Raw genomic sequence first — 22660 nt, 5'->3', positions numbered from 1 at the left:
TGTAGCCACAGCTGCCGTGGGGCAGACTGACAGAAGCGAGGCTGCCATATCGCGCCTGGTGTTGGCCATATTCTGGCCAACACCAGTAGGCGAAGTGTCTTGCCCAAGGACACAACGACCGAGACTGTCCGAGCTGGGGCTCGAACCGGCAACCTTCCGATTACAAGGCAAACTCCCAACTCTTGAATCACGATCGCCCAAGATGTGGCTGTAGGAATTGCCCAATGTGGATCTGTGGACAAGGAATGTCTCAGTTATGGGTAATGACTTTTTTTTTTTGGATGGAATACTTTTAATTGTGGACAGACCTACTGTCTGCACAAACATGCATGAGGAGACATGGCTGGCCCATAAAATTATGGCTACATTATGGAAGCAGAAGAGTCAACAGTGAGGTAATGAACCTAGCAGAATGAAGCCTGGTTACAACCGTTTATTGTCTTGAGTGGAAGAAGCACAGACAATTGAGTAATATAACTGGGTGTTCAATGCAGCGTCACCTATTCACATTGTAACATTATGTACACACCCCCAGAACAAAAAGCTATACAATAAATCAGTATTGCACTAAACAGTGTTTGCATCTTGCTCCATTTCCACACGTCAGTGTTTTTTCAGTGTACTGATAAGCCCTATTGCGACTTAAGAAATGATATTGCTTCTTTTCTTCAAATTTTCATGTGAATATTGTGTATGTCTGTGCTGTTATTCAGTGCTTTCTAATAAACGATTAAGATGTTTGATCTCGCACGACTGAGCGAATACAGATTTTGACTCGATTAATAACAGGGACACAGGGCCCGATGGGCGTCGTCACCACCTCACACACACACCGTCACTGCCTCTGCTCTTCGTGTTGCTGCCATTTCACAGATCGGGAGGGCTGACACACACACACACACACACACACACACACACACACACACACACACACACACACACACACACACACACACACACACACCATGAAACTTTACCAATACTTTTGGCATCTTCAGTTTAATAATTTAGGACTGAGTTAGGAGGAATATGTATTGAACAAAGAATTTCACAGTTGAGGAATAAACCTGTTGATGTAACTGCTAAATAAACTCAAAGAAAACCTTTCACATTTCTGTATGGCAATTCCTTCTTTTTTATAGCCTAGGCTACGTGAATACTTGAAAAACTTAAAAGTGATCTGTTTGCCTACACACGTCTTCTCCTTCTGCCTCTACGAGCACCTGCACACACACTTATGCCTCTCCCTGTCTTCACTCTTTTTTCCAAACCACGGATACACACAAATCATCTTTTCCTCCTCCTCGTCCTCCTCCTTCTCCTCCCATTCATGCCTTCTCTCCCTTTCCTCCTCCCTTTTCCTGCCCTTTTGCCTTCTAACATTTCTCCTCCTCCTCCCCCCCCTCTCCCTTCTCCTCACACCCCTCCTACCGTTTGGACTGCAGCAGTTTCTCCTCTGCCTCCTGTCTTTCTCTCAGCAGCGTCTGCAGGTGAAGGATCTCCGTCTGGTAAGACACTGTCCTCCCCTCCACCGCCTCCTCCAACGCTGCCAGTCTGGTTGACGCCTGGCTCCGGTACACCTGCACATACACATTAGCAGCACACAGACACGGAGGAATGAGATGTGGAGTGTTGCTATGAGAGGGGTGGATTTACATGAAGGACAGCGCAGCAGAAACAAGTGGAGTGGAGGAGGGGGAGTCTCACACACTGGGACAAGGTGAGAAACAACAACAACAGCACACAAACACAAACATGCACACACACAGATCAGTAGATTTTGTGGAAAGGATGGTGTGAATCCCTCTGTATTTCTTCTGCATGTGGTGTTTATTTGTCTGGTGGGCGTGTACTTGTCTTTGTGTCTGTGTATGTCTGTGTCAAGGAAATAGCAGTTTGTTATAAAGTTATACTTCAGTCATTGTGTCTACAGATGAGCAGCTGTTAGGCTGCTGACAGTTCATAACAACTGCTCGTAGTGCAGCACACACACTTCTACAAGTGGAAACAGGTGAGGGTTTTTTTGTTTTTTTTTTACTGTGCCCTGCTTTACTTCTGATAAAGTCAAGTAACAATCTACAAAAACTAGACTATAAGAAAAACTGTGTGGCAGAGAAAAATACAGATGCACAAAAAGACACAATGACAGTAGCTATAACACATGCTGCTGTTCTGGGCACTGCAGTCAGAGACAACTTAGAACTGAGGAAAACAAGGTCTGAATAAGGACAGATAGTGTGTGTGTGGGGGTAGTAGCCATCTCTCAGCCTGTGTATTTGTGTGCGTGTGCAGTGGGAAAATTACAATGTCTGCCTCGGAAAGAGTAAAACGAACATGCTTTTTTTTACTCTTTTACTTTACGGATTAATTGCTTACTAAATAACTGGCTTCCCTGTATTTTATTATACGACATTCTTCACAGAGGCAGCTAGGCAAACTGCTTAATGTTTGAATACTGACGATGAATTTGATGCTCGTTTTTCTATCCACAAGGCTATGTCCCACCGTTTCCTTTCAAATCTAGCAATTACGATACCCGATTAGAAGACTGTTGGGTTATAATTATCCAAACATGAGGCATTCACCCAAATTATGTTTTGACCCTAACTGCTCCTGGTTATTGTAGACTGAGGCAGAAGTGAAAACTCCTTCAAATAAAGCCTCTCTTCAAATATTTTCAGAGAAGCAACACCAGATGTTAAATGCTTTTTCCTTAGGCTAACTGTGGTCTTGTCACAGCAAAAGTATGAATGAACCACCTGTTAAATAAGTGTTGGAATTACATGGACAGCTTTGCTTCCTCTGTGACCTCAAAGCAATAATTTCTATAATTTTATATGCATGTGGCATACAGTTTTATCATTTCCAAGAAATTTAAATTGAGAAACGATTTTTTGCTCCAGCTAAAAAATGTCCTGACAGATAAATAGGTGAAGCAATGTGATTCTTTTTTATTAAATGTGACTAATAATCCCACTATTTATTTTAACCAATTATGAGTTCATACTACATTATGACCAGAGCTTAAATCTGTGACAAAACAAACAAGAAATTAAAATAAAATTAACAGAAATCAACAGCTTGCTGTGACATGATTATTGGCCGTGTTAATTATGTACCTATAACACATATGTGAACTAGTACTATACCTTATCATACTGCCTGTGATAATTCCAATATTGATTTTTATTTGGCATATAGCGTCATATCACAACATCAGTGATAAAGTGATGCTATGCATTTCCATTTGCTAGCATATACAACAACGATTCAAGCCCAGACATGTCTGAGAACGAGGGCAGCGTGTCAGCCTCCAGTTACCACCAACAAAGCACAGTACTTTGCAAAATATGCAAGAAAACTATTTTCTCTAAAAGTGGAAATAAAAAACATGTTTCACTGTTTATTGATGTGGTTACACGGTGTGAAAGTAGAGCTTTAAGCAGCTGGTTAAATGCTTGAACCAACAAGATACAGCATTGTGAGCACAAGATAGGATTCAATTTCAAGATTCAATTTCATTTTTTTTTTATATGACACAGTGGTGCAGGCTCTTTCAAAGCAAATCACTACCTAGGCTACCTTGTGCTTACATTTGACTTGCACTCTGTTAGATGTCAAATGTGTAATATTATGCCGCCACTATTTCACTATAATTCCGGGTGGAAATAAATTCAGACTTTGAATTAAGTAGTCTGCCATTAGTGACAGACTACTACTACGGAAAACGAAGCCCTTTGTTTTGTTTGCACTAAGAAACGCTGCTGCCTGTGAGCTGCACATATTGTTCAGTATTTATTTTTTCATTTATTTATGATATTATCATCGATAATATTGGGACATAATTTCAAGGCTATATTGTCTACTCCTAAAGTGCCCATTATAGCAGTTGCATGCCAACAGTAACATCACCATAGCTCTGTACCATTTGTACCAGCAACATACAAGAAAATGAAAACCTTCAATAGCATATTATATGTATAGAAAAATGTATACATATATAACATTATCTTGAACATGAACTGAAATAATTCCCTGCATCAGAGTTAACATGACATATACATATATTTTTCATGTTTACAAAAAAGATTATCCAGCATTCTACACTGAAATGTGTCCATTTCAGTGTAGAAATGTGTCCATTTCTACACATTTCTACACATTTCTAGAAATGGACATTCTATTTAGTTTTATGGATGTACACTGGCAACATTAAACCAAATATAAGCTTTTATATTTTCTCTGATCATACAGTTGACACAATTCTCATCAGAAGTCTGTCATACTATACTGCTAGTAGAACCAAAATATATATCTTTTGATTTACAACTTGAATCTTAGGACAAATCATGACTTATTGAATTGAAGACATTTTTGCCTTACCAAGATAAACATGTTATAATCCATCCATCCAGCCAGCCGTTTTCTTCAGCGATTCCAATTCAGGGTTGTTATAAAACCAAATCTAAATCATTTTGGTTTTCTTATTAAGATTGGTTCACTATGATAAGTCAGCCATAATTACACTGTGACAACAATAATCATTTATTGTGGGATACCAGCCTTGGTGTTTCAATGCGAGACAGTTATGTTCAGATGACAGCAACTCTTGCACATTAAATATTTGCACTTTTGGGTTCATTTTTCTCTTTGGCATGCACACAATGGTAGTTTTAAGGAATACATATATTTAGTGCATTATCTGCAGAGCAACTCTAAAGATTCACAGGTGTTTTTCACTCAAACAGCTTCAATGTATCTGTTAGCCTTGCTATCTGCAAGATGCACTGAAAAGGCTGCTCTGATTCTATAAAGGTGTGTATACAAGAGGCCACAGATTGCAAATAGCGTGATAGCAAGACAGAGAACATGCTGCAAGAAATGTATCTGACTGATTAAACGTAGGACCAGTTTTATTTACTAACACCTTATAAGCAAAGAGAGTGAGTTTTAAGTGCAGTCTATGTGTGTGGCTGTGATTGTGTTTTTTGTAATAGCAAGAGAAAGAAAAAGAACAATGTAAGAATGACTAACAGTGCTATGGAATATACAACCACAGAGATGAAGCATAATTAATAATAACAATCTAAATGTAGCTAAAACAAAATAAATGAAGATTATTACATATGTGTAGCCTGTCTGTTCAATTTTACACAGGCTTCATCTGTAATATAACCATAGGCCACATCTCCCACTTAATCCAACAAAGGTGACTGCTCTCTGGAGGAGAGCATCTATGTGGTTATTAGGGGGTAGCATATGTCACCATCCGCCACCCTGTAGTTGTGTGATGTATTTAATGCTCTGACAAAGGGACAGCCTGTTTTGCATTACTTCTCATGGACCAGGAATGACAAATTCTAAAAAAAAAATAAAAAAATAGGATTCTCCTTACAAAAATACTCATAAAAAACAATTCTTCTCTTAATGTCTTGAAAACCACACAGAACCTAATTAAACCCCAATGAAAAACAACCAATAAATGAGCTGACTTAAGATGCATTGACTAAAACTGTCATTATGTCCTAAGACAACCAAAATAAATAACATAACACCATTTTTAATGCATTCTTGTATTGGTCTTAGTTTATAAAAGAAAATAGAAAAACAAAGGAGTGGAGTCCATGGGGTATAATAGTGCACACTCAGAGAGAAGTCAAACACATGCAAACATGTTTGATAAAAAGCAGAACATGCCAGAAATATTCAAGATGTATTTAACAAATGTTGAAAGCACAAAAGCAGCAGGGCACCGACCTTCACTCAGCAGGGTGGCTCCAAAGCCCCACCTGACAAGCAGAATCTAAATATTAATCTGAAACTTATCTGACGCCTGTCTTGCCTCCTCACATGCTGGCCGCTTAACCATTTAGGAGTCTCAACCTTGAATATGGCCTCTGTCTCTGCCCAGCTGGCATGCTAATTCCCAGCTGAGCTCAGTGATGAATGGAATCGGTATTATATGTTGTCAAATCAAAATGTCTCCAACTCTCCAGGGAGTTGAACTGGTGACATTTAGCCCTCACAACAAGCTGAGCTGAGCAACACAAAGCCAATATAGCCCCCATTCTAGCTGCATCCCAGGGGCTGCTGACCTTCTCCACACAGTAACAACAAAAATACAAAATAAATCCAGTATATTTTCTTCGCATAAGTATAATTTAAGACAGATTAGAGTTGGAGTAAGGGTGGTTTGGGCTAGCAAATGATTTATTTTATTACCATTCTGACATTGAGAAAGAAATGGATTAACTCCTGAAAATCTCAAAAGAATGTATTAATTGAAGGTATGGTATAAAGAGCTCTACTCTGCAGAAGGACTTTTGCATAACAATACTTTAACCCCACATTAAATTACAACAAACAGCCCCAACATGAATATGAATTACATCAACTGTTATTGTAACTTGGTGTGTAAGATCAGATCACTGAGTGTCCACTTTAATCAGTCTAATAACATGTTGTCGGGTCAATGTGGTCAGGTGTTCTTCCATTTTGAAATAACCTATTTTGCTGCTGAGTCAGGAGCGCATCCCATATAGCTGGATACTGCTGATCAGCATGACCAATGGACAGTCAGACATTTCCCGCAGGAGATGGTCACAGAGGGGTTGAAGGAATAGCACAATGATCATGGAGCACATTGTGCAGAATGCAGAGAACGAGATTCGATTTGCTATCACTCTGAGCCTTGTTTGCAAGCTAGACTACTTTGTTTCTGTAAGAAGAGGACAGAAGCTGCTGTTAAATGGTGTGCTTAGCGATCATGCTTGAAATTACTAAATATACTTTTCAGCTCAGGTTAAACAACTTTTCATGTGAGTTTGAAAACATTAACTTCCAGCTTGAGCAGCCAAGGCTATGTACAGATTCTCTAGCATGCCCATCACTGTTTGTACCCATTAAAAACTAGCTAAAGTTCATCCTTTTAGTCTTACCACCTGCTCAAAGCCAACCATGTATCTGCGCTGCCATATTTCCATGTGTGCACAGGGAAATGTGAGAAGGTCTCAGGAAAGAACCATACTGCCAAATATATTTTAATATACATAAACGTTGATGGAAATAGTTTTCCTTTGACTATAGTGGTCTTGACTGAACTATATTGACAGTACAGGCCTCATTGTATGAACTTTTTTCAGTCGCTCTTTGCTGGAGGGATGGTGCTGCTCTATGTAATGCAAGAAAACCTTCTCTTTAAAATACCCCAAAGGATTTTTGCACTGGATTAGTAGGGAAACATCTAGACTATATTTGTCTTTAGACATTCTTGTGCAATAGTGCTTTGGATTGTTATCCCTCTTCAGTCAGATTTCTGTAGACTGGTAGCATTTAATTATATTTACAGGCCTCCATGGTGTGAAAAGCCCCAACACCTTTGGTATTGCAGCTCTAAATCATCGCACTATGCTGCCTTGGTACATAACATTCACCATCACAACAAACATGCTGGACCCCATCTGAGCCAAGCAAATTCATGCTGGTCTCATCTGACCATAGAATCATTTTGCAATGTTCATCAGATTCAGAGCAAGGTTTATTCCTGGGATGCCAGCCATAAAGGGTGACCTTACACAATGTCCTTGCACTGCTTTAACCTCCACAGAAACTCAGATTACCATTGATAACCACTTTGTGAAGTAGTTCCAGTGAACCACAGAGCACTGGATAAATAACTATATAAACATAAATATATAAAAATACAAATATACAAACATATAGTTGTTAGGAGCTTTATAGTTTTTAAAATTTCTTTACAACTACACTGATTGTTTTTCATTTGTGGATTTAAAATTCTGATGGTAAATACCAATTGCCACATCAAACCTACATGAAAACAGGATGAATACGCAAACACCACATGTAAACGTAAACTTGCCCAGGTAAAACCTAGGCCATCACCTTAAAATGAATATTATTGAATAGTTTCTACTTTTTGGCAACTATGGCTGACTCGGAAACTGGACTACAGGACAGAATGACAAACCCTAGGAGTCAAAATGTTGTCATGTGCAGCAGATTACAACCCAAATACAAGGCATACCGAGACAAAGTTCAAAAACAAAAACAGAGTGAGAAGTTTATTTGGTTTAGGGTTAAATGCAAAAAAAAAGAGGGGGGGGGGGGGGGAGGAAATCTAAAAAAATTCAAGAAGCCCAGAAAGAACACACAACAACACTGACTACAGATGTGAAACGTGACTGACTACACACAGACATAAGACCCTAACATCCGTAAACTCTATGAAGAAAGACACAGGTGTAAAGCCTAGGAAAAGGAACACATTGAGTTATACTAACCAGGATACTAAAGCAAAAAAACAACAACAAAAAAAAGATATAAAGGAAGATGAAACTCAAATATGAACACTAAACAAACTAAGAACCAAATGGAACATTAAACAATAAACGGGAATTAAAAGTAGGTCAAGGACCGAGGACCAGACACTGTGCTGACTTCTTCCAGTGAAATGTATTTGTTGTCACAAAGGTTGTGTCCAAATGCTGCGCTATGATAAAATGCTATTGGGGCTAAACTTCCCTGGACGGCTAAATTATTTTTACTTTCCCTTTTAAAAATCGTATAATAGCATGAACCAGAGGCCAGAGGCCAGAAGTCTGTTAATATTATCTAGTAAAGTACTCACTGTGACAGTTCTGTTATCAGGAATAAAACTGTTCAAACCTAAATGCTAATGGTAATGCTCATACAATAATCCACAGTAGACTTACAGAGCTGTTCTCCAAATCAGTTGCTTGACTTCATTCTGAAGCATAAATCCCGTTTTTCTCTCTTCAGTAACTGTGAGAGATGCCACATGTGTGATATGTTTAAATGTGCCACCATGCAGTTTCCTGTAGTTTCATACATACAGCATACAACTTGTTTAGTAACTTCAGTTTTTTGAAAACTTTGTAACCAGCTTCCCTGTGTTTTGTTAAATCCCTGTTTACTCATTTTTGTTAGTACTATCTGAGGTACAGATTATAGCATAAGTGGGTGTTCTTCTCTACAGTTACACTCTCCTGTGTAACTGCACAAGATGGCAGTGAGCTTGGAGACTTAAGCCACATTCCCATCCATACATAATTGCTGCTTATGATGAAATACACTTTGACAACTGTTCCTAACAGAATACTGTTTGTGCCAGATGTCTTATTTAAAAGACACAATTTTGTCATTGCCTCAGCTGCATATAAAAGAAAATGCCTGAATGCCAGTTTAAATAACTTTAAATAACTTTAAATAAATAGCTGTAAAACGTTATGTAAAATGGTTTGTAGTAGTGCTACTATGTTTGTCTGGTTGCATAATTGTTTCTGTATTCATTAGACTCAATCAGGTATTTATATGGTGGTTGCTGATTTAATGGTTGAACAAATGCCTAAATATTGTGCATTTTCAAATGTGTCATATAGGAGTACAACATATGTGACTAAATGAACATGCAGTTAAATATGTGCCCAATATTGACACCAAGCACACAAGCAGTAATGATAATTTATCAGTATTTAAGAACTCCCAAGAAGAGAAAATCTTCAAAAGTACCTTATTAGAATTGACTAGAATCACTAGACTATATTGTATGTATAAAGCTGTGGTACAATTTATTACCACAGGCACACATAGAACTGTTAATGCTTTTAATGTTTTTTAAACAATCTAGTTTTTAAAAAAATCAAAGAAAGTTTGCCTTTCTTTGTTTTTCACACCTAATTGTTATAAACAAGCATGAAAGCTCTGGCAGCAGCATGGCCATAATCCTTTGGATCAATGGCATAATTCAGACAAGCATCACCAAGCGGATATTCTGACAACAAAGGTCAAAGCTATCATCAACAATCCACAGTGAAATGAAGAAGGTAGGGGACAGGAGAATAATGACACAGGAAGGTGAGGGCAAATGGTCCACTTGCTGTAAACTAAGGGAGTATCAGAAGCCACTGGACAAAATTTCTGTGTCCAGCAGCAGACTTTAGGAAAGCAACATACATTAAGGTCTTTTTCGCACGATATCTTACACATCCTGCAAGTCTGTCTATGAAAAACTTGCTAAGTCTTTTACAGAATGTTTGGAATATGGCAAGAAACCTAAGGTAAAATCTGATGTCTTCAATGACATTGGACAAAGTCAGACTGTACATTAATTAAAACCCGAACTGGTAACCAAGAAGTACCTGCCAGTGAAAAACAAATGCAAATGGTGTTCTTAGTACAATTACATTTTTAATATGGTTGTCATATTCAAAATTTTTATATGCTTTTTATTTTCTATTTTAAATATAACATGGCTTTTCAAGATTTACAAAACAATTGCAGTATGTTTAATATACAATTACAACTTCTTCTTTTTTTGGAACACTAGTGCTATAAATGCAGGTAAACCGCGTTTGATCTGGTTTTGTCAGGATCTATACAAAGTATTGACCTGCATAACTCTGGGTGTGAAGGCGCAGGTCAAAGCGTCTGGAGCTCAGTATTTCAAAGATGTCTGTAGCTGTGATAACACAGCTTAGACTTTGCTTTTATCTTGCTGATTAAAGTCTTTTCCATTATGTCATGAAACGTGTTCCTCAAAGCATTTTTTTTGCTATTAAAAAGATGGACTTGTTACTGGCTTGAAATCCCAGGATGAGCCACTAAACACCATGAATGCAGGATACAAAGGCAGGCGTGTTTATCAAGGTTATAAGAACACTTTGTTCGGCAAATGGGAGACAGAAAGTGGTCCAGTGTTTTAAAACCCAGTGTAATACTGAAAAAAACCATCTCTTCTCTGCACAAACAAAAAGACAAAAGAGGCTATAGTGTGCGTGTTGTTATGGGTCTCATGCTGAAATGACTGATTCTAGCATTTTTCTTGGTAAACCAAAATGGCTGTAATTTCTAGTGTGAAATTACCATCTGACTCAATAAGGGCCTAATTATTCAGTAAAAATGCGCCAGAACGGTAGACTGGCTCACACACAGTAACTAGTCCAACAGATGCTTAAATGTGAAGTCGACTTCAGTGTTAAGAAACCCAGTGCCTGCTGCTGTACATGTGAAGGCTAAAGACTTTTTGCTAGTAGCATAAAAGTCTGTCATTTTCATTTCTACTATTAACTAATAGTTCCCTTAACTTGAATAATGCTTTTGTTGCTCATTCACTATCCTTTTGTTTCTATTATCAATTGCATCTTTTAACCAGTGTGTATTAAAGGCTTTCTCTTTAGTTAAATGAATTCTAAGGGTTATAGGGCAGGCATACCCATTCAACAGTCTATAACAGTAAAAGGAACCCCATCAATGCTTGAAACCTGTATGAGTACATTTGTTTACTTTGGGCAACATATAAGGTTTTCAATGACAGTCATAATGTGCAAAAACATATCAAAAGTACCTGGGATTATATTCAATGTGTATCTTAGAATTTAATGTTTCCACTTTCTCTCACATGTTACGCTACCTCTTGAACTACACATTAAATAACATATGTTTATGAAGTGGTTAGTAACCTGGTCTACAACAACCTTTCTCAGGGACATATCAAAGCATGTTTCTGGGTAAACAGTAGCCTCCCTAATTATTACAAGACTATTTACAGTATCTCAAAATTCAGATATAAAGAGAGTGACTCTCCACAGTAAAGTGCAATTAGATCCCAGTGAATTAACTACTCAGTCACAATGACTAAGGTGTGATTTTTCTATATTTAGTCATGAAATTTAACTACTACAGTAGGCAAGAGTGGTTGATTTATTTTAGAGTGACACTATGGCTAAAAAGAAACTCTTTCTTTATTTTTGGAATCTCTTCAATATGGGCACTAATTTGTCCTGCTATCTAACCTCAAGTAACTAATCTTATCCAAAGGGTACCTTTTATTATTATTTTTTTTTTTACCATCACTCTGTTCACAGTGACTATTAACAACTAATAACGTCACCTGCTTGATAATTTTGCAACAGCATCCACATTATGAAGCAGTTTCTCATTAGGAGAGAGATCACAGTAGCATTTTCAACACGTGAAGCTGACTTTAGCCGGCAGTGTTTCTGTATTTGCAGCATGTATCAGAAGACATGCTTTCTGCATGGACTACAAAAAAATCTATGTCCTGTTTCTGTAAAAACTGAGACAAGTCTAATATCACCAGCTAAGCTCATAATTTATCTTTAATTGAATGCAATAACACATGCATACCCTGTCTTCTATTAGTTGAAAACAATACACTTGAAAAAAAGAGAATCTGACAGCACGTACAGAAAGAAAAAAAACCTGGCAGGTCTTGGACCAGAATAGATCAATGCAAATGTGTGTTGCTCCAGATGACAGCACCGCTGGATGGCTCTGGACAATTCATCTGGTTGGACTGCAAAGTGATGAGATACGCAATATTGCAAAGTGCAAGATGGTGATGAAGGCTGTGGTGATTAATAGCTTAGCACGTAAAGTAGGGATATTCTCCTTACAGACCAGGAACCTGACAACAACACACTCAGCAAATTCTTTCAATTAAACCACAGCTCAACCAACAAAAGCAATTTTTCCCCCCAGAAATGTTTAATATACATATTATGGTGGCTGTAAGTTCATATGGTAGATTTGAAAGTGTGGCATAAAGTATATCTCCAAAGTGGATACAAATTTCTGGCAGTAAACGGCCAGTTAATGCATAATGACAGGGAGTAGTGATAAAAAAGTACTAAGGTAGTACAATGATTGCAAAAGAAGAAAACACTGATGTGAATAATATCATTAATGTTTCAAGCATTGCAAAAGGTTAATGACTGTTAATGGTCTGTTAGGTCTTAGTAATACAGGCTTTGTGGGGAAAACAAATGAAAGTTTGTTTACAATGTAAGCTCTCTGGGATACTTAAAAAAATTATAACCCCAACTCTCAAATTCCTTTTGCAAACTGGGCTCTTTCATGAGTTATGAGCAACGATCCCCCTCTTTACAACCTTTTATTTTTTTTTTTGGGGGGGGGGGGGGGGGGGGGGGGGGGGACTTTTGTGGAAAATCAGGCAGTTCTGCTTACATGATTGATCTAGCAAGAACATCTCCGTCTTTCTGACATCTTTCAGAAGGCTTTTTAACTCAACAGACAGGCTTAAATATTTAACAGTCAGTAAGTCACAGAGAGTACTATTGGGCAATTGCCAGTGCAAAATCCACCTATTCAATCTATATTTCATGGTCATGAATGAGTGAAAGACTGGCCATTCTTTATATAACACTTTCATGATGGGAGGGGGACTTGCTAATGTCCATATACAGAAGTAAAGTAAGCCGTATCAAGAGGAATGAACTGTGCCATGGCTCTCAAAAGCAATTTCTGAGGTTTTACTAAACCTTTCGTAACCTTTCTAAACCTCACTGATTTAATTTGAATTGAACTAAATAAACTTAGAGCTGAACAAAGACTGGACTACCATCTCCAGACACTGCTGTTTCCTATGCTAACTGCCACATTTAGAGAGAGCTACACATCTTTCATTCTGAATGATGGTGAAACAGTACTGATTAAACTGATTATATCCCATTGACTAGTTGGTATCTAATCAATTTTCACACACGCACTTTTGCAGGATATTGAGGTTAGAGTATTTTACACAGTTATTCTTACAGTACATGTAAGAGGTAGCATGTTAAGTAACCAGCTTTACCTTGTCTTTCAGTTTACACATGTCACTACACAGAAAAAGTGTATTAAAATTCATCATATGAACCAACTATCTTTAGGGAAATGTAGCCATAATATAGGCTCCAAGAAGATGCTGCGCAAAAAATACAATACGCAGGAAGTACAGCGTGATCTGTGGTATTTTCAGGTGAGGGCACTACCTGTAATGGAGGGGCCCTCAAGGACAAATACCTATCAGAAGTAATGTCCCAGAGGACAATCTCAAGCACTTTTCTAAAAAGGACGAAAAATGTCAATGTGTTACTACACCTTATACAGCAACTGTGTCTGGCCTCAACATGCCATTTAAGTTGCGTGGCCGTAGCGCAAATCCTAGTGCCAAGAATTCAAGACTAAAAAACGTTGATTTTGTAAGAGAATGGATGTGTTTTCCACACAAGTAGCCTCATCGGAACCACTTTACTTTTGTATGCTAGAGGCAAGAGAAATATTCCCAAAACGTTAAATCTACTAGCTGAGCACTATGTGTCATAGCCTATAGCTAACTAAGAACAACATCTTTACATATTATTTGACATAACACAATGGGTGCATGAGTTTATGCACAGTATTAAGTATTAGGTCTGTTGATTTGGCTGCAGAGACAGTAGCTGCTCATTTGCTCCTTTGCTGTCAGTTGCTCTTGGCACAACTGACAGCAAAACAAACCTAAACTGTGGACTTCTGTGCACACACGCACACACACACAAGCAGTGCCATGCAGGCATATCCAAATACGACAGGAAAATTGAAAAAATTGAAAATTAGACGGTTAAAAGAGCTACTGATTATTTCTTCACCTGAAGAAAACTGAGTTTCATATTTCATTTTTTTCTCAAGGCTAAATTTCAAGAGAACAGAGCATAAAAGAATAATGCTGTTCTAAATCTGCAGAAGCAAGGGAAACCTATAAAAAAATCCCATGTCTGATATTGAGAATTTTCTACCTTATCCAGTTTTAATAAACAGAACATATACACAGTATGGATAAAATGATTTTGATATTTATTTGCTTCAGAAATGACAGACCTCCTGCTAAGTATTTAGTCTCTTTTGTATGATCGCACATATTTCTCAGCCCTCAGGGACATTCAAAGAAATCCACAGTGTGGTAGTTTTGCTAAAAAAGAAGAAGTGTTTCAGGCTGTAGACGAGTTACCAGAAACCTCATCACGACTCGAATGTGTTTTGTAATATGCAAAAACAAATGTGACAGTAACAACTGGAGCTGATGTTCAGTAGTTTTTGTATCACAGCTCAATGTCTGTGGAATTAGATTACAACAGTCCTTCGGTATCATTTCCAGTTGCATCAGTATATGCTGAATTAACAACCAGAGCAATTGTCAGTAAGTTCCTTATCATGTCATGTTTGCATTGTTTTCAGGGCTTACAACCCATTTCCAAAAAAGGTTTGAATGGTGTGTATAATGTAAACAAGAGCAAAAGTCTCTGTTCTGGAAATCATTAAAGGCTCCCCAAATTATGAGTATATATATATATATATATATATTTTTTTAAATCTAAGCTTCAGTATTGGTCATCTTAATATTATAAAGAATTAAATACAGGGTCTGACTGATTTGCAAATCAGGGCATTATTTTTTTACCTACATTTTACACAATGTTACAACCCTTTTTTTCTTCGGAAAGGAGGGCCGTATGGATTGATGGATGGTTAAAAACGAGCTATCAATTTTGTTGGACACACACAGATTTAAATTTAAAATTAAAATTGTTTACAAATATGAACCATGAATCAGGAATATCTTGAAACATGATCAGGAACAGCAACAATGGAGTATGCAGCTACAAAGAGGGGTCCTCCTAAATGAAGGTCTGGAGCAAAGTCCATGTAGTGTGGGGTCTGAAGCCTTCCTCATATGTCTTCAGAGGGAATTTTTGTAGGTACATGACAATTATGACTAATATAGCTAGGTGTTGCTGTTAAATTTTTGTGGGGATGGAAATTGTAAGACTGTAAAACTTCTGTCTAGTATGACAGTAATGAAGCACCTTTAGGTAACTGCAAACATCCTGACATATAGGTAGACTGGTCAAAAATTTCAGCATATCCTAGCCAATAATGGCCATCATGTTCAGTAAACTAATAAATTCAAGTAATGATTAACTTGCTGGTTTTTGAATGTCCATGGTTGGCTGGGCCTTTCTGCCTGTTTTCCATGTGCCTTTGTGGGTTTCCTCTGCGTGATCTAGTTTTCTCCCACAGTCTAAAGACATGTATGTTAGGTGTCTTTGGTGATTCTAAACTGGATGTGAGGGTGATTGTGTGATTGTCTGTCTCTCTCTGGAAGCACTGTGATGAACTGATGACCTGGGTGTACCCTATACCCCTCCCTATGACAGCTGTGATAGGCATTATCCCCACCATGACCCTGCGCTCAATAAACGGTTACGAAAACGAATGCCCTGATGACTAACTCAGCAAACACATTTAATGCCCAATAAAAGAAATCAGTTTGTTCAGGGAGAACAATGAGAGTCTTTCAATGAATGACAATGCTCTACTATCCAATGCCCTAACTGAATAAATTAAATGCCAAGAAGGACTTTATATAATCCAATGGATAATGAATAAATACATTAAAAAATAATTTAAGTAACAATCAAACCATTTTAAGAACTGCATCAACACTAATGAATCAATGAAAAATGTTCAGGGAGCAGCTCCCTGTACCATCTCTCCCTGATTATCAATAGCACTACTGGCTCTTACTTTGCCACAAAAGGGCACTAGTATAATACCCTGATTCAACTCCCAAATCATAAATCTTTCATCACCAGAAGGTACACAAAGTCAAAGCAGTCAGAGAGGAGCTTTGACCTTTTCCTGCTGGGCAGAGAGATGCAAGACACTGTAGTGACAAACATGCTCTGGTTTTTTGTTCCTTCCTTCTTCCTTCTTCTTTTATTACTTCCTTTGCATACTAGTTAAAGTCACATGTGATGTTCTGTTTTTATTTCACCCTGTCTCTATATGTTTCCCTAGAACATGACTTGAAGATGAGCTGTCCTCAGACTGAGTTTGAGGAGAAGGAAAGTCCTCCTCCGGAGGAGTTAGAGTGTAAAATCTGTTATCAGCGTTACAATGTCCACCACCGGAAGCCTAAAATCCTGGACTGCCTTCACCGGGTCTGTGCCCGTTGTCTCGTTAAAATCCTGGATATTGCTGACAGTGCAGGCTGCATCTCCTGCCCCTTTTGCCGACACCAAACTGAGATCACTGAGCAGGAGATTTCAGCCCTGCCTGATGATGTTAACATCATGTCCCACTTGGTGATGCGAGACAAATCCTGGAATTCCGACCAAAACAGGGAGGTGGTCTTGACTCCAAAGAGTTTCTCCTCCTCCAGTCCATCTCGTGACTCATCCAACTGCCTGGTAATCACTATAATGGAGGTGCAGAGGGACTCACAACACTCTCCAAGCCAAAATGGCAGCTCAGATGTTTATGCTGAGCAAAGCCTGGACTCAGTATCTATAGGCTCTAATGGGCCAGCAGATCAGGATGCCTTGTCCAAGTTCTGTAATCATGTCCCACGCATCCTGGTCTGGCTTCTGGGTTTCTTATACTTTGGCTCACTTCCTCTTGGAATCTACTTGCTGGTGATTCAGAGAGTGACTCTGGGTATTGTATGCGTTAGCTTAGTACCATCAAGCCTGACAGTTTGCCTGGTCTATGGATTCTGCCAGTGCCTTTGTCAAGGCATGTGTGACTGCTCTTCCAGAGGATGATGGGATCCTGAAAACTGGTTGTCCTAGGATAGGAAAGAGTCAGCCTGTGGGAGTACAGGCCTCCAGGTAAAGATGATATCCTCTCCTGCACAGGCATAACAAGCTGAGCAGTCAGTCACCTTCATGCAAATAAAAGGCCAGTGAGACAAAATAAGTCAGTTTTCAGTGATGTGCTGTGCTTTTGTTAGACGTACTGCTTCAACGGAGATACCAGCTTGGTCAAGAGAAACAGAGCCAATGGCATGGTCTGTCAGCAGCCTATACCGACTTTTCTGTGATGCATTTTTGTGACCTTTATTTGTTATGTGTTGTGTGTTGACCTAGTCTAACATAGCATTTGACAACAAACCTTTAATCCTCGACTTGCATAAAAACAACACTGACAGGAGTCCTGTGCCCTCAATTATCAACATTGTTTATGTACAAAAATCCGGGATGCAAACCTTTTTAAATTAAATTTGGGATTGTGTGAACTGACATGAATGTGAATACAGTTTTCAAAGCATTATAATGGTTTACAAGAAAGGTCTGTTTACTTACTCGTTTTTCAAACTCGTTTTAATTACTGCAATTGACAGCTGCCAACAACAAAAAGAAAAATAATTGGGTGTGATTTAGGTCGGTGGTTATCTATGGTTTATTATGAACTAGGCTGCTGATGAGCCTGCTGATCGTGCATTTTTGTTACAACAGTTTAATATCCTACTTGAAACACCGTTCCTCAAAGTGAGTGTGAAGGACAGGTCATAATGTGAGAACTGCAAACACAGTGACTTGACATTTTGTATGTTATCCATCTGGCTCGATTTTTCAGCCTTCCTCACTTTCGAAAAAAACTGTCTGCATGCAAAGCATGTTTTTTTGCCATGACAAAATACAAAACACCAATAAAAACCTGTGACATGGCCATAATTTAATTGTTACACAAGTAGCACACAGGCAGAGGTGTGACGAGGTTCTTGCTGTTAGTGAATATGCATTTCTGCACCTCTAGCTCTCACGTCATTCGGGCTACTGTGCAAGGAAACAGTGCATGTGAGGCATAAACTAGGCTCATACCTCAGGGTTTTTGATACTTCCTGTCAAACAACACATCCTCCATTCAGTTTGTCCTTTGGCTTTAGCAACTCTGCTATTCTTGATTTTTTGGTACAGGTAACGTGCTTGTTTTGCTCAAAGATACTAATGAGTGTCGTGGTAGAAGCCAAATTTGCACATGTGTTGCAACAGCTGTCTTAATTGTCTGCTGCATGTTTAAAAAAAGGCTCTTCTTACATGTACCACCAGGAAATACTGACTCAACAAATTGTGTTTTAATTCGGTTTTATAAAAATGAAAGAAAGAAAGAAAGTCCAGAATTTTAAATGCTATTTTTGATCAAGTCTTTTCCTTTGTGTTGCAGAAAGAAATTGCCCTTAAAGCTTTGTTTTGTTGTAGCAGAAATTTCTCTTCTGCGACACGTTTAATTGTATCCAGCAGTGCCTGACATTTCCAGAACCAGTTAAAATAGTTTTACCATTTAACTGCTTTATAGGGGCATTTCATTCTGTAAATCAAACTAAATCAAACAAAGTTCATGAGCAGGAGAGTATAGTATGACCTTTGTTGAATTTAAAAGTAGGCTTTATTTTAGTCTTCGGAGAACATTTAGAGTCTTTTCTGTTAAAATGTTGATAACTGAGGGGCCTAGAACTACTATTTTTCATATATCCAGTGACTGAAGTCGGGTAATGGTACATTTCATCAAATGCAGATGTAGCATTTACAATTCATTTGAGTGATAAACTTTTTCTCTGTTCTGTATGTCCTGATGATTTTCTGTCATTTGTGCTCTATATTTTTATTTCTTGGATTTCCTTTGTCAACTGCTCTATCTGTTGCTGTACATTTTATCTTTTATGATTTCCTGTATTTCTGCTTATGATACAGTGACTGCAGCTTAGCACTATGCTACCGAGTACAGACGCTACTAGGCAATTAAATAAATTGAACTATTTTCTTCTATAGGTTGCTCGTGTGCATACTTTCCCTCCTGCTACCTCCTGTCTGATTTTTGTGAAATTTTTCATAGGTAGTGTTTTTAAGCTTAGAGATACAAGATGCCGTCAAACCAATAAAATCATAAAGGCAAGAGATTATATGTGATATCACAAAACACCGCTGTGTTCGTAGAAGTGGGATTTTTAATCTTTAGAAGATTTCTAGAGACTCTAAACTCAATTTTTGACATGATTATCTCCAAACCTTCCAAAGCTTGATGAGACTCAATATTACTGCCAGGTGTGAGGATAAGAAAAAAGGATAACAATTTAATTCTCTTTTGAATAATGGCAACTGAGAATTACTACTTTGACAAAGATCTTTCATTTTTTAGTGGCATACTATTGTGCAATATTATTTTCACCAAAGATACACAGTAAATATGCCACAATGAGCTTAGACTTGATGAGGAAAAATGATCTGAACAGACATAAGAAGAAGAAACGATTCTTAGAAGAGATATTAGTTATGACAGATATCAGCAGCAGGTCAGAAAAGAGGAACAGAGTTATTATTTTTGCTCTATTTGGTAAGATCTGTTACAAAGACTTCGTGTCAGTCAAGTGTTTGTCCTGCTTGTTGTACAATACAACATCTAAAGGACCCTGCCTTTCATCTTCCTGAGTTGAGTGACAGCTTCCATTAAAAAAAAAACCCAGTCTCCCTCCTTACATCTGAAAAGACAAATATGAAATTGGTCCACATATAGGACAGCCTTGAGTATGACAAACCTCTGTGTGGGTAATTCAATGAGCTCACTGTCATTATTTTCCTTAGCAACCGTTTCTCTTGCTTTGAAAATGGTACTAATTAGCATAGTCTGTGGTTTATGGTTTTCAGCTGTCAAACACAATTAGCCAAATTGACTCACTCAGGCCATTCTTGAACAGTAGGCACAAAGAAGGAGGGTCAAAGGTCAGCACACCAGGAGGGTAGCACAAATAAATATCCTATGTGATCCTATTATTTAGAGTAATAACTTCTGTAAATGTTCATATAAATGCGATGATGGGGGGGAAAGTGGAGGAGAATATTATAGAGTGGAGGAGAATATTAAAGCGGAAAAAAGTCATCCCACACTGACGTCAAGCAGCAGAATGGGTCAAACCTGTGACCTGGCTATATTTATACATGCACTCACTAAAATATTTAACATTTTCAGGTGTATCCAGGAGATGGAGGAGCATGAATTTTAATTACATATGAATAATGTAGTCACAATCTGTTTCTCTTTATAGCACACACTTAATGCACAATCCCTATTTTTTCAACTCATTAGGTGGCAACACATATTACAATCACCGCAGGCTGACAGTAATCACCAAGAGCAAGAGCTGTTCATTAAAAAGAAAGCAACTGTTAGTACCTGCTAGTATTTCACGTTTGTATTAAAACGGAACCTGTGATAGAAAACCTCTGATCTCAATCAGTTATCATCTATTTAAGTAACTGAGCTTTTAGAGCAAGTCCACATAAGCTGCAATGAGAGAAAGAACAAAAAGGACTTTAGCAGGTGTGAAGATAAGGGGACAAGAATAACCTTCACAATTCCATTTTGATGCTTTTCATTGAGTTGCCTGGGTTGAGGTCGGGTACTAAAGGTTCCTGCCTGGTAATTCAACACTCAAGTCTAATCTTTCCTGAGGATAAAATTCATTCATTCATTCATTCTCACAAAGAGTGAAAAAGCTTACTTCCCTATTGCTGTTATTGTATACTTCTCTGCTGTTACAAATGTTTGCCTTGATTTGCCCTCGATGTTTTCCAATTCTAAAAACTTGTGACTTGTTTATGTTTATGTGCACCAAATCCTGTTATCATGTGGCCTAGACAACTTCAAAGATTGGTTTATCTGGTCATTTTAACATTAGTGGGTTTTTACCCCTTTGATGGCTTTGAAATTTCTTCATCACAACTATCAGGAATTTATCAGACTATCATTTACTATTCCATTTACTCATTTTTGTTTTTTAATTAACAAAAATAAAAACATTTTGCTATTTAAATTGAAATTGAAGCCAAAATATGAGTGGGGTATAAACTAGCATTTAAGTCTTTTTTCATGCTTTTCATATGTGGATGCTTTTTTTCTTTCAGAAATAACAGTCATAAATGTTCATAGCTCTTTGAAGAATACGAAGTCTGCAGACCACTGACATGACAAAAGCTTTACTATCATCTTTGGGCTTCAAATCAGCAGGTTTCAGCTGATCTTTGTTACTGGGGATTTCTTCCTTCAATCTTCTTTTCATCTAGAAAAAAAAAGGCTCAACAGGCTTTAAATCTGGTGACTGGCTTGGCTGTCACTGATAAAGCGTTGGCTGCACAGGCAATGTGCTTAATGCCACTGTATTTTTGGAAGGCCTGTTAAATGAGACAGGGGAATTGCTTCATGCATAGACAAACTAAATGTTTGTGTATACTTTTGAAATGATTCTATTATAGCAGGGATGGACAATTAATTTTCCCAAGGGTCCACAGGAGAAACTGGGACTGTCGTGGAGGACTTCACCAACAAGCTTATAAAGAGATCAAATTAATACTAAGCAGAACTGAGTTCAGCTTGTTAAAATCAATTGCCCATCCCTGTTTTACTGCCACACAGAACATGCCCATAACATTTTATTAGCTCCTTCATATTTGATGAGGTTTGAATCACATGTATTCTTCAGTCTTTCTTTCACTTTCACTTTGAGAAATTTTGGTTTCATTAGTTCATTAAACATTTGCTCCAAACATGCATAATTCCAATCTAGTGGTATGCCATAAGAGGTATGAATCTCTGTTATTCCCTACAGTAAGTTTTCTTTGAACTGCAGATTGTGATGCTATCCACTCTCAAACTGTTGGTGATATCAGTGATGGTTAAGGGTTGTTGTTTGTTTTTTTCACAGCTCTCCAGATTTTTCTGTTATCAGCTGCAGTTTTTCTCCGTAGAGGGACCTGCCCTGTGTTCCCTTTTTTTGTTTTGTTTTCTATAAAATTGTCCACAATGCTGTGCTAAATAGATCAATTTCCTCTGCTATCATTCCCAGTGACTGTTATTCCTCCTTATCAAAGAGGTGTCTTTTTTTGTCCTAGTCAGTTTTCCAGGTCTTTATGTCTAAGCCCTATAGAGCCACTAAATCCATTTTCAACTGAAGAAAAGCCTGAGAAAAAAAGACTGGATAGCCACTACACTTCTGTGCACTACA

At 38.0% G+C, this 22660-nt stretch overlaps 2 protein-coding genes across 4 annotated transcripts in view; one reads left to right on the top strand and one right to left on the bottom strand.

The window, feature by feature from the left end:
- cep89 (centrosomal protein 89) overlaps positions 1-22660 on the bottom strand; it is a 53350-nt gene that overhangs the window by 10747 nt on the left and 19943 nt on the right. For all 3 annotated transcript variants that reach the window (XM_085415306.1, XM_085415240.1, XM_085415372.1), the window contains one exon: positions 1432-1580. In XM_085415306.1, the coding sequence (XP_085271432.1) occupies positions 1432-1580 (149 nt within the window). The remainder of the gene's footprint in view (positions 1-1431; positions 1581-22660) is intronic.
- Positions 1526-19407, top strand: LOC146678190 (E3 ubiquitin-protein ligase RNF182). The gene is made up of 2 exons (XM_085415477.1): positions 1526-1720; positions 16681-19407. Exons 1-2 carry the CDS (start codon positions 1657-1659, stop codon positions 17424-17426), a joined length of 810 nt encoding a protein of 269 aa, XP_085271603.1. The 5' UTR covers positions 1526-1656; the 3' UTR covers positions 17427-19407.

This window comes from Rhamphochromis longiceps, linkage group LG1 (assembly GCF_057381845.1).
Source record: "Rhamphochromis longiceps isolate RC_006_pf linkage group LG1, R_longiceps_female_GT1.1, whole genome shotgun sequence".
NCBI lineage: Eukaryota > Metazoa > Chordata > Actinopteri > Cichliformes > Cichlidae > Rhamphochromis > Rhamphochromis longiceps.
Note: the sequence above shows the minus strand (reverse complement) of the source record. Positions and strands in the feature narration are given on the sequence as shown.